Source organism: Emydura macquarii, unplaced genomic scaffold (assembly GCF_026122565.2).
Source record: "Emydura macquarii macquarii isolate MOO-44397 ecotype Brisbane River unplaced genomic scaffold, CSIRO-AGI_Emac_v2 contig_2897, whole genome shotgun sequence".
Lineage (NCBI taxonomy): Eukaryota > Metazoa > Chordata > Testudines > Chelidae > Emydura > Emydura macquarii.
Genome location: NW_027133034.1, coordinates 19702466 through 19715890, shown reverse-complemented (window position 1 = coordinate 19715890; position 13425 = coordinate 19702466). Strand labels below are relative to the sequence as shown.

General features: G+C 38.6%; 1 protein-coding gene across 6 annotated transcripts in view; it reads right to left on the bottom strand.

The window, feature by feature from the left end:
• Positions 1 to 1725: 1725 nt before the first annotated feature.
• Positions 1726 to 13425, bottom strand: part of CUNH5orf63 (chromosome unknown C5orf63 homolog) — a 66484-nt gene continuing 54784 nt past the window's right edge. For all 6 annotated transcript variants that reach the window (XM_067568526.1, XM_067568524.1, XM_067568525.1 and 3 more), the window contains exons 2-4: positions 6592 to 6713; positions 3058 to 3114; positions 1726 to 2224 (exon numbers count right to left, since the gene is read on the bottom strand). In XM_067568526.1, the coding sequence (XP_067424627.1) occupies positions 2045 to 2224; positions 3058 to 3114; positions 6592 to 6705 (351 nt within the window). In that variant the 5' untranslated portion in view covers positions 6706 to 6713 and the 3' untranslated portion in view covers positions 1726 to 2044. The remainder of the gene's footprint in view (positions 2225 to 3057; positions 3115 to 6591; positions 6714 to 13425) is intronic.

The following is a 13425-nucleotide window of genomic DNA, read 5'->3' as shown; positions in this document are numbered from 1 at the left end:
TGCATGGGGCAGAACTGTGTTTCAACATCCAAGGGTTCTTTGATACAATGGGTGTTAAAATGGTTGTGAATTGGTTGGTTGGTGTGCATGTGTGAAGGCACAGTGCCTTGGACTTGGTCCTGGTGCAATCATTTACACCTGTGTAAAGTTCTGATATGCTAATATTTTCCACCCCATTTGTACTTACTTGGCACAGGTGTAAGTGGCCACACCAGGGGCAAGATAGCAGATAATCAAGACAAGGGAAGTGGCAGAGTGGACCTAAGAATAAAAAGGGGAAGAGGTAGTTTATCCAAGGCTAGAGTGATGGAGGTATTCTACACACGCAGCAGCTGGGTGTGTTATGACTCATGAGGTAACAATCCCTTCTGTTGCTCTCAATATCAAATGGCTAATCTGAGTTGCTGAGGGAGAGTTCTTCAAAACAAACTTATGTTTAAATTAAGTAGATATTTTTACTGTGGTTTTTTCTTGCTTTTGCTAATTTAATATATTTTCAATTACATTCCTGCCTCTTTCATTAATGGTGCCTACCTTTCTGCAGGTCTCTTAGAGAAGGCAGGGGTTTCTGAAGTTCTGTAACTCTGAAAAACTATTGTAGAATTTTGTGGTGAATACTGGATCTCAGTTTGGTAAGTCTGTCTGGTGCTTAGTGTGTGTGTACATTGTTTGGAATTTTCTAAGGATTGAGAATGAAGACGACCCATCTTTGATAGACAGGCTCCTTGTTTAATTTCCTAATTTTGGAAGGTGCTGAAAAGAACAGAAATGTAGTAGTTATATTAGTTTTTGTTTGGGAAGATGGATTAAATAAACTGAAAAAGCCCACTTTTCCAATACTGTTTAGTTAGTACTACAGCCTAAAGGACAACAATTAACTTTCTCAATCCATCCTCCTCCAGTAAATATATTTAACTAAGGAGTTCCATCTACACACATTATTCTTTGAAGCCCTAAGATGCAAATATGCACTAGTAGATGCTTCCACACCTCCTGCTAAACAGGTACACTTGCCTGTCACTGAATTTAGTGACTGGCAAGTCACAGATTGGATTAAAATGTGGGTGTTCTGTGTCCTGTCAGAGAACGTAAGGGCCAATCTATGCTACTGAAAAACTGTTAGCATTAAATCCAAGCACTGTTCCCATAATACGATTAGAGAATCGTGTTTTCTATGCCTCCTGGCAACTTGAGAAAAAACCCTGGTATGACATGGGCATCCCTAATTATGGCAGAGAACTGGATGCTAGTATGTTTTCTTCTTAATAGTGTAGCCTGAGCCTAAGGGAGAAGATACCTTATCTCATGCCAGCAGATTTATAAGGAAACTCTTATGGTGTTTTAATTCCCAAGAGCAAAATGAAGGTAGTAGCTAAGCACTGAGAGGCATGGATGCAGTGTTAAATCTTGTTTCAAGGAAAAATTGGGTCCTGTTGGTTCAATTTAACTTTCACTTTTTCTTGAATACTAAGGAGCTCAAATCTCTCTGTTTAACATAAACAGACATTTTAGGCTTAAGTGTAACATGTTCATCCCATTAAAAAAATAAACACTCAGTTTTCATGGGTGAATAACAACTAAATCCAGATCTCTAAAAAATATGATTCCATACAAGCGTACAAGTTTCATTCTCCCCACCCCTTATAACTGCTCTCCTGTCTACTTCAAAATGAACATTTGGAATGCACTGTGAAAGCCTTACAGAAGAAGCTTCATACAAACATAACTGAAACATTATTTTATTGTCAGTGCAGGGGGTATTAATGATCTGAAAGTGCATTTCATTTTATCTGCTGCCGTGGAATAGTACTTATTCTCTCATTGAAAAACAAAACCATCTAGGATAGTAGATGAAATGTTGCTATTCAGTCAGATGGGCTTCATCATTACTACAAAATGGAATATAAATCAAATAACTAAAATTTTAATGTTAAATATGTGCATTAAATTTCAAAGAAAATGTGATCTGATAATGTACACAACACTTTCAAATGATTTGTTACAAAATCCCTTCAAATCCAGTATCAAAATAGCTGAATTTACTTCATTGGTTTTCATCATTTTGAAACTCTAGCTTCACAAGGTGGTTCTCAAATTTTTCAACATCTACGTGATGCTTCATTAGGAACTGCCCATTTAAATGGAAGACAGGTATGTCATATTTGTATCTGTCATACCACATTGAGTTCTCTGGAAGGGTGATATCAACTTCCTGCAAAATAAACTTTTGAAAGAAAAGAACTAAGTGTTAAACATATTATAACACTGGACACTTTTTTTTTTTTTTTTTTAAAACTGCTTGTCTTTCATCAAATTTCAGATTTACTTCAACAAAGTGGGTCAAATTTTCAGTAGGCCTCTATACTTGCCGTTTCATGCAAATACAGATTTTGCAAGCTCAAAATAGATGTAGCCACAAACTTTGCTTCTGTATTTGAAAGGCCATCTGAATGTTTAGCCAAGCATGGTCTCCTGAATCCCCAGTCAGGAACTGTACCACATAAAATTAAGTCATTTTCTTTCTGTTGGTAGCTCGATAGGCATTTCCTGTTTTGCTCATGGGTGCAGCATTTCTTTGCGTTTGCTACTATTCACACCACTTGCTCTGCATTCAAGCAACTGGGGTTCAAAAATTGGTCAAAGTGCACAGCAGGCAGCTGTCAGAATATTAGTTGGGGAGCATAGTGGGAAAGTACTTTTGAGTGACACAGGGCTAAGAATACTTGATGGACCTGCCACACAACAGTGTTGCTTTAAGTTGCATCATAAACCTGGGAAATATGTATATTATAGTAGCAAAAGGTTTGTTTATTTGTTTTTTTAATAGCTGCAACATTGTATACATTGGTTTAATTTGCTCACACTTACTTGAGTCACAGACTCTGAAAATGCTTTTGAATAATGAGTTTTATGGAAATCGGTGCTAACATTTTCTTGAAGAGGTTGCCTATGAAAGACTAATAGATGCAAATAAAATCAAGCAAATTTCTTTTACAAAGGAAGGTCTCAGAAGAACTATTCTTTCTATATAATATATACAGTATTGTATTACATTACCCGGTTTTTATATGGCTCAAGCACTTCTTTTGCCTCATCACACAGTGGGCATGGGTTCTAAAGGAAAATATGCAGATCATATTAAAAGAAACTATAAGATATACCGATCATTCTATGAACATGTTTCTAGGTATGTTAAATGCTATCATTACTCCAGATGCTGGTGTTCTCCCCCTTGACACATCACTTTCAAAATCTCCCTTTAATCAGCATAGTATAGATTGAAAGAGGGCAAATTCTTCTCTTCTATAAGGAATAAAAAGGAAATTTTTTTTTAATCTGGTCTACACCTCTAAGATTTGACTCTACCTTTTTAATGGGTGACCACAATGCAAATATTTTTGAAATGGTGCAAATTCTAAAAGCTGACACAGCTCCATGGTTCTGAAAGCAAGTTCTAGAATAGCCGTAGGATTGATTTCTACAGTCATTTTGCCAGTGTATAGTTGGAAAGCTTTATTGACTACAGATATGCATCAGTGTACCTTATTTGGCACATAACAACTTAACACAAAATATAGTGAGGGAAAAAACATGATGGTTCTGTACCTTTGCCATGAAGTACAGTTCACAGATGGAAAATGTCTAAATTCTTTTCCTCCCTCCCCAAAGCTTTCTTAAGGTATATCTACACAGCAAAGGGTGTGCAGAGACTAGCCTACCCGAGCTAGCTTGAATTCCACTAGTGTGAATAACAATAACAGTGAAGACAATGCAGTACAGGCTTCAGCGCAGGTAGTATAAGCTCAGCATGGACCCTAGATACATACTTGGCTCACTAGCCTATAGTGTGCTCTCTTCACTGCTATTGCTTACCCATGCGAGCTGGAGTCACGCTAGCTTGGATAGGCTAGGCTGTGCATAGCTTTTGCTGTGAAAACATACCCTTAGTGTTTGAAACCCTATGCAAGGTGCTAAAGGAAGCCAAGTTTGGAGTGCACCTGCTGTTTGTAATTTGTGGAAAGGCTGGTGATGGTGAATCAGCTGAGTGTGTGCGTGACTGAGAAGGGCTGAGAGAATTTTACTGCATGTAATCTGCTGTAACAGACTGCACTCTTCAAACTAAACCTAGGGGATGCTCAACTCTTTATAGGTTATCACTGCTAGGTTTGCAGAAAGATTGCTATGGCAGTGGAGATGATAAGATGAGCTGGTAGGTGCAGAAGGTCAGACAGAGAAGCACCATTTCCCCACTTACTAAGGGCTTGTCTAAGCATGCAGGTTGCACTATTATACCTTGAAGTGGTATAAGACCTGAATTAGTTAAAACAGTGTGACTTGGTGTGTGGATCCTCTTATATCAGTGTAGCTGTACATTTACAGGTACAAGTTAAACCAACATTGATATCAGACTCTCCACACCCATTTAAATGCAGAATCACACCTCTAAGTTAACTGGGGCAACTGTGTGTTTAGACCAGGCTTTTATTAGTTTGAATTCACACTTTCAGTTTTTTTGATGCAAGTCTGTGTGTGGACACATTTTGTTAAATAAGCCAAGTCTTGTATTGAAATAAGTAAAGGTTTGGCTCTAAAACTATCTTTAGCTATTTCATTTCTAGTTTGTGTGTGGACAAGTGCTAAGTAACAAAGTCAGTCATGTTGCTCTACTCCTTTAATAAAGCCAGCATTGAGTTCCAATAGGAACTATGCCCAGAAATAATTCTGTGCTCTGACTAGCCAGGAGTCTCTACAAACAGACTTTAAACTGCTTTAATGGGACATTCAGCAGCTTGCATATAAGTTCATGTCCTTCCAAAAGTATTCAATTATGCTGGCTGCAAAGGGAATTTGAATTTAATGCAGAAGAAAGATCTGGACATGCTGGGCAACACAAGAGGCTAAAAGGAGAGGGTTTTGTTTTATTTCTACAATACATTCTCACTTATGCCGAGCCTCATTCACACTTACTCCTATCCTTACTTAAAAAACAAAACAAAACACAAGCCTGGAGTGAGTGGGGATAAATTGAGAGCACAAATGGATCTATTATAAGCATCCTGCAGTTTAGAGAGATCATTTGGCTTTGTAATTGCCAGGGATATGACACAGTGTGTGAGATGTGAAAAACACTTTACCTTAAGCACATATTCAACAAAAGATGCCAGTTTAGAAAACTGTTTCAAGTTTGCTATCAGAAACTTGGTCACAGAATTTCAAACTGCTAAGCAGTTAGTATGCACAATAACCAGGCAAAAGAGCTTTTCCCAATATACCCTAAATTATTGTCCTTTGGATTATGAAAAAGCACCATGCTGAATCAGATGGCAGAGACAGAGCTGGGACTTTAAAGTATGTTTCCTCATATAACACACATTCCACTGATTAAGAAACAAGTGCAGCCTTCTCTCTTTTTCTTTTCTTTTTTTAAATAAAGTCTGCACCTTTTGTAATATAATTAATTTTAAACTTTTTTTCCATCTTGGGTAGAAAAAATAAACCTTAATCCATGATGATGGAACCCCGCCTGGCTCTACTTCTCTCAGCAAATTCACATTTTTTTCATTTTAGTTAAAATTCACAACACTTTATACGTGCATAGAAACTTTCATCTTAGAGCACTTTGCAATCTGTATATGTGCACCTACCATGTCAATAACTAACATGCTACAAAAACAATGTGGAGGAGGAAAAGCTTTGGCCTAAGGCACCAAATGAAACTTCTGTTCCTATGAAAAGTGAAGTGGGATCACTAATATTTTTCAAAGAACACAAGATCTCAGTTAAGGTTCACACTGAAAAGTGGCTCTATACAACTAGCCCCCCTTCCTGCTTAACAGATGTGCTTGCTGGGTGCTTTGAGTCCTATTTGCTCAATCTAAAGACAAAAAAACTACTTATAGCTTTTTATGCCTGTTAGTCCTGCAGAGTCACCAAAGCAAAGAGGGAATGGGCTGGATTTTATTTCTCCTGGTCCTTTATTGACAGAACTAATGTTAAACCTTTTCAGGCTCACTGACACAAGGATTTTGCACAGGTGTCACTGAGGACATAATCTGGCCTTCAGCACTTCTATTAAGGTAGTGATACATGTCCAGTAAAGAACTCCTCTTTATCCTCCAATCCCAGGTCCAGCCCACAGGGCTGGCGCTTACGGTATGCCTATCCGGCAGCTAGGATGCACCTTCCCAGTATGGACAGACACTTACGCTAGCTCTATTCGAGCTAATGTGCTAAAGACGTCAGTGTGGCCATGGGGGCACAGGCAGCAGCATAGGCTACCCACCCAAATACGTACAGGGGAGTTGGGCACAATTGTACTAGGGGGCTAGCCTAACCAGCCTTCCATGCCACCACGGCCACATGGTTATTTTTAACAAGCTAGCTTAAGCAGAGCCAGCATGCCTGTCTGCCCATGCTATAAAGTACCCTCTCAGCTACTGTGTAGACAAACTCTTCTCTCTCTACCTCCAAAAGATTAAGGGCTGAGCCATTCCTTCTGGGATCTATTTGAACTTAGGGTTCCTGGATATCTAGGAACTGGAAGGCTGATACCTAGGCCCTCCTGTCTGGCTTTACAAACTAATTTTTTACCTTGGTGAACAAAGTTAACACTGGTATATTTGTAGTGGCTGCACACAGTCGTTTCCATAGTGGACTGGAAGAATATTTTGCTAGTTGCTTTGCTGTGTTCTGAAACCAAAGCATCTTTTATCCTGTTAAAACAAAAACCAGAAATTACATGCATGGTACAATTTAATTGTCACTAAGTTATCGCTCAGAAAATGCAATGATAAGGCAGAAGTGGCGGTTCCATAGGAGTTCTGAAATTCAAACTCAAGCAAACCATTTTCACAATGTCTGTGTGCACAGCCTCAAAAAATTTACTGTGGAGCAGGCATATTATCAATTTAATGTAATCCAAGAAGCTCTATTTAAAATTTAGATTTAATTTTCTTGCTGCAATACCTTTGCTAAAGTCTCTAACACAAATGCTTACATAAATACATTACAATGTTTCAACTAGACACATGCCAGTAAGAATTACACAATACTAACAGAATGCAAAGTGCTGTGCTTTGAACCTCTGTAATCTTGCTGATTTGCTTGACACAAAATAGTCTACTTACTCAAAATTATTCCATCAAACTAGTTCTGTACCTAATCAGAATGTTAAAATGTTTCCTGCAGCAAGCGAAGAAAAAAAAAAAAACCCTACAGACAAGATGATTTAACTCTGTAATGTTAAGAGCATGCAAATTGTCTCATTCTTTTCACAAGAGCAAACTAATTTATGAAAGATGTTGATGGGTTTAGGCTCTGTGTGAGGTTTTTAAAGTGAATTTAGTGCAGATGCGGTGTGCCATATTGGATACTAAAATGCTTCACCAATACAAGAGCATGAATAGCAATACTGCTTTCTCCATAATAGCCCACCAATGAGTCTTAACCTTGGCTTGTAAAGATCACCTCTAGGGTTCAGAGACTTCTTTATTCTCCATGCCTATTCATTCTTTGGCCTCTGTGTTACTATTGTCAGCAAAGGTGTCCGTGATGATGGTGGTTATTATGGATACCTATTCATTAGAAACTGCACTAGGGCCACCCACCAATATTACATAGCACCAAATCCTGCTGTTCTTACTTGGACAAAACTTCCATTGGCTTTTACTAACTATAGATGACAATTCTAGATTTCATTTGAATGCACTTGAACCCTGTGTTAAGTATGAGGGTACAAAACACAGAGCAAAAGGAACACTAAGCTGTGTATGAAAAGCATATTCCAAGAAGCCCGTTCAATAGAACTGAGCTGACGGGTGCACTAAACTTTGAGCATTAATCTTGCAAGTATGGCTCAGTCAATGTGTTAGATAGGTGAGTTAAGAAAAATATTAAGTCCAGTTTCTTAAAGGTAAAGGAGCAGTTATTTCAAAGAAGAAAAGATTTTTACAGAGGTCCCATCACATAGTAAGAACAAAATAATACAGTGTAAAAATTGTGAATCTGAACTTTACACTAAACTTACTTAATTTCCTTCCTAAATGAAAAACCAAACCAATAGTGACCTATCATCCTGACTACACTGACAAGGACTCTTGTCTTTTTTTTTTTTTTTTGGCAGAACTTGTGCCACAGCTGGGAGCTATATCTGCTTAAAAAGGGAATTATGTCTTACATGCTAAATCACAACCTTGCAAAAGTGGTAAAACTGTAACTTGATGGCCTATTTTCAGGTGCTGGAAAAGAATTTGGACTTGTCACAAACATGCAAAAGAAAGAGTTTGAAATGGAAATACACTGTAATGCACAGGTTGTTCTGCTTGTGTTCCACTATTTCTTCTGGATGAAATCAGCTGCTCAACTGTGTGTCATATGTTCTATACTGCTACCAGACATTCTTTTGTAACTCAATTGGGTAGGGTCTTCCGCAGCAGGAGGATCTGAGTTGTATCCTTGATGTCACCATGTAGTACCAGCTGCCTATGGTATGTCAACAGTGTTGGGAAGATGTTCTTAGACAATGTAATGGCATGTTCACCCTACACCAGCCCCAAAAGAGGTTAAAGAAGCTGAGAAAGGGCCAATAAGTGTGATAGACCACACATGAAGGGCTTAGGCTGAAGAAGCAGCCCCTCATGGGAGGAAATTCAGCTGAACAGGTATGGGCTGGACTAGGATAAAGCCAGGAACCTGGCAACAGAAAGTGCTGCAATGAGAAAACTATCCTCTGTGTATTAGAGGGGTAAGGAGGGAACTCAGGGAAAGAGTAGGAACCTGCCCCCAAGGGACCAGGACCTCCTCTGGACCTGAAGCCTTTTTAATATTATTTTTACTGTCTCATACACTTAAGTGAAACCAATAAAACAGTATTTTCTGAGTTCAAGAATAGGCCTTAGATAATAATTCTGGTCAATGATGCTAATGAATCACTACTCTGCCAACTCCTCAAACGAATGAGTGGTGGTTTCCATAACATCCAATGCACAAGTAGTATGTTAACTTGTGTGCAATTCAAATATGATGTCTGAGCCTAAATGCCATTACTTATTAATAAATGTTAGACACAGCCAGGAATGCTCTACATTGCAAATCAAACTTGCATCCCACATGCCTTGCATGGAACTTATACCTTTATAACATAAAGAAGTCCTGGAGCCCTAGGCTCTGGCTTATTTGCTTGTATGGTATGAGCTAGTGGGGCCCGACTCAGTCCATTATATTGGTATAGACTGGAAGTAACTCCAATAAAGTCAATGACCCCAGTTCTGGGCTGTGTTCTACCCATTCTGTGCTGTTCTACTGCTATACAGCACCCCATAACCCTTATAGAGGATGGGGGAGGGGAAGATGTCATCAGATGGTACAGAGCTGCCATAGCATAGAGGATGTAGCCCAGGCTCCCCTACATTCCTGAAGTCCCTGGTTGCCAAAACAGCCTTTATGGAAGCTAATGCAGGTTAGAATAGCTGCCCCAACCTGTGCTATGGAACTGGCCCAGCAGAGAGCAGCAGCAGCCCCATACAGAACAGTTGACAATCTGGCCCAGTAAAGGCTCTCTGTATTGACTTCTAAGTTAATTCTCTTTGGGATGAAATAAAACAGTTTTGGATAAAACCAAATAATAATAGCTTATTGAATGTGCTGAAGGTTATATTGGGATGTAAAGTCTAGTTCCTATCAGCAGCAAACTACTAAAAGGAAAATATCCCAGGTATTAACATCAGACATTGGGCCATATATGTTCTTGCCATTTCACACAAGAATTCAGGTAACTCTGAATACTATCTGGATTCCATAACGTGATCAAACAGCTCACTAAACTGGTCTGGACCACTGGTATGTAGAATGCACTAGTTCCACTGGTATGAAAAAGTCCAATCTGTATCAATCCTTCCCCTACTTCTCAGTTTACAAGAAGGAAAGGGAAATGTTGCACAGATGACCCACAGATTTCATTCAATGTGGGAGAAATCTATGGCATTTGTATATGTGCGATTTTTTTTTTTTTTTTTTTTTTTTTTTTGTGGGTGGCTTTTTTTTTTTTTATGACAAAATTAAACTGCCAACAATCAGTGCAAAACCTTTCAATACAGTCATTATGGGAGCACTCTTTTCATTGAAAGACCCTTTTCAGGATCAGCAACACGTAAACAGGAAGCAAAGGAGCTTGCTAATGCCAGAATCCCTTTCTCTCCATACTCTAAAGAGATGTTAATACCTTGACAAGTATGATGTTTGGAAGCTAAACTTGGCCACTACTATATTCCAGAAAGACATATTGAACTAATCTATAAATAGAATCTACTTCAGCAAATAAATCCTGGTTTTCAGCATATATAAACTGACACTTAAACCAGTTAATTTGCTGTTTGTAAAGCTAAAGAAAAGATAAGCGTGTTGATTTTTTTCAACGGTGTATTTTTAATAATGACATTTTCTTAAATAATCTCAACTTCAAGCCGCTGATGTACTCTACCTCCATGGTTCTCAATGTATTGTACTCATAATTATGAATATATTTGGATCTCAGTAGCAAGGTCCAATTTTTCTATGATTCTCTGTGCATAGCTGAGTGTGCAATTGATGCAGTTGCATGTGCATTTGCAGTGTTTGTGAATGCTATGTACACAGGTAACTATTAAAATTTAAGACTGAGAATCCCGAGCCACATTTGATGGAGCAACCATAATTTCCTGGACAAATCACAAGTCCCTTTATGCAAGGGACTGCATTTATAACCGGTCAGGAGCATGTAAACTATGTTACATTTGAATAAAAGAGCAGATTGCAGCTGCTCTAATCTAGATATCTAATATGGATGCATGGTCAAAAAGAAGGACCGAAGGAGATAGGCTGAAGCAGCTGATCTTCACCTTTCTATTGCACACTAGCATGGCTGATAGCACATTTTAGAAATCCATGGGCCACAGGCCAAACATTATTGCAGCTTTGTGTGCTTGTGACTGTTCTAGAAAACTCAGAACTACACAATCACTTTTACAGAAACTACTGTATAATGGTTCCATACTAAACAGACACTTATTCTCCATTTGATCTTCAGCCTGTAAATCTAGATGCACCCACTGAACATGGTGAAAAAGAACTGAAGTGGGGAAGAAGGCTCTATCTAAACAGTGAGGAAAACATGCAGTCATCAAATGTAAAAAAACAGATTGGGGGATCCCCTGGGTGCTGCATTAGAATAGCTGCAATAGAATAGTTCCATACTCAAACCTAGCTCTGGTCACAAATGAACATGAGTTTACTGTCACTCTGGTCCTTCTTCACCAGATATTTACTTGGCAGATGCTGGTATGAAGGATGAAATGGTACTCCAAGCAGAGACAACGGACAGTGCTGGGGTAAGGAAAACCCAGTGTCTAACAGTTGCTGTAAATGAGGGTACCGGTGGGAGTCCCATAGTGTGCTGAGGGACCTTACTCGGGGGGCTCCATCTTTTGTACCATAGTGGATGGTGTCTCAAATTTGAAGCTGCTGCTGCTTCTCACTCTCCTTTTGCCCCACAACAAAGTCCCTCTTGGGTTGGAAAAGGATACTGCCTATACCCCGTTCTTCATCCCCTATTCTAGATGCTCTTCTCCTCTCTCCTCCATGTTTTCTATTCCATTTGTATTAGCCTCCTCCATCCTGACTCCATACCTCTGCCTCATTGTTTTCTTTTTCTCTTCTCTAGCCCCATTTTTGGGAGCCTACTCTCCCCATTTTTGGGACCTCTTCCTTTCTCAATCTCTCCACTTTTGCTTCTGCTACTGCTCACAGTTTTCCTGACCAAAACTGATACAATTTGGTCAGTTTTACTCCTGCCCAACTTCATCATGAACAGCACCTATGAAATTTACCAGACTTACCAGTTTCAATTTGCTGATGCCCTGCTCATGAGATGAACTTGCCAACTGACCATTCGTGAATGCATATTTCAAGTCTTGCCAGTGGCCCATTACTTGATCCCCAAATGATGTGTCATGACTGGAGTCTTGGCTAAGGACACATGTGGTTTTTGAATTAGCAGAGGTATTGCATGTTAGGATTGGCAGAGTGCTCTCTCCTTTTCAGACAGAAGATTAATAAATAATAGGGGTGGGATATTTTTCCTGGAATTCTAAACAAGTTAAATATCTCATATAAAAGATCCTAAAAGTACTGCAGTTCATAAAGTCTTGAAGTTCTACTTTTTCCAAGGACACACAGCACAAAGTCTCAAGGGAAGAACCAATTTTTCATGTCTGAATTCATTCATTATAAGCATATTCTGTAACACCGTTTTGATATTCATTTCAATAGGGGAATGTTACAAAATCTGTGCATGCTGTTACAGAAAATGTTCTGAGAATAAACTATCAGCACAACCTCCCACATCCCTTTCTCCCCTCCCCCCTCCAAAATTATAATAATTTAAGAAAATGCTACAGTACTCCATCGTAGGTGATTAAAGATATCATTTCACTCTAATGCACAGGGACATATGTTCAGTTGCAGACAATGGAATTACAACCCTAAAAGTATATTGACTCAGCATTCTTGACTTTAGTCAGATATATATTCCAAATTCAAATCATACTGACAACACTCAGTATATTGCTGTAATAGCTGTGAAACCATTTTTGAAAGGCATGGAATCTTGCATATAATGGCTAGTTAACACAAAGTAGGATTTAAGAGTTTAAAAGCCCATTTTAAATGTCTTCATTTGAGCTATCAAAGAAAACTTTAGAGTGCAATGATCCACTCTAGTTCAAGAAGGGGGAAAAAAATCTTAAAGAATAATTTTCTTTTCTTTTGAAGATATTTTCTGAATTCTCAATGTCCTCTACAGATAGGAAATCAGATTTTATTAGAAGAGTTTAACCTCAGTCACTGTTGTTAATAACTTGACTAGCAAATCCTCTACATAGGTTTGAGGCTTGTGCATTCATTTAATAGAAAGCATATGTTAAATATGCTAAATATGCTAAAATGCCTACTTTGCCGCTTACAAATGACATGTACATTACCTTTTGCTTATTCTGATCAAGTCCATTCCTATCACTTTGATTGCAATAAGCAGAGGATAATGTTATCCAGAAGACCACTGGGGGCATAATAAAGTATATTATGGACAGAAAATCCTAGAATTTCAATAACCACTTCTGAACAACACAAATGAGTTTCACTCATGGGTTTTATTTTCAGGGACAAATTTTGATAAATTATCCAAGTTCTGCACAGAACTGCAAGTCTACTTGTGTATGCAACTCCCACAAATACCCATGCACATTGAACAATGGGCTGCAAAATGGCTAAATATCTGTCTGCACAGACAAATTGCTTGAATGTGTACAAAATCATGTCAGCTGCACACACATCTTTGTGTACACCAATGGACCTCTACTTCTTAAAATACTTGGCCTCCAGTGTCAAAGTCTT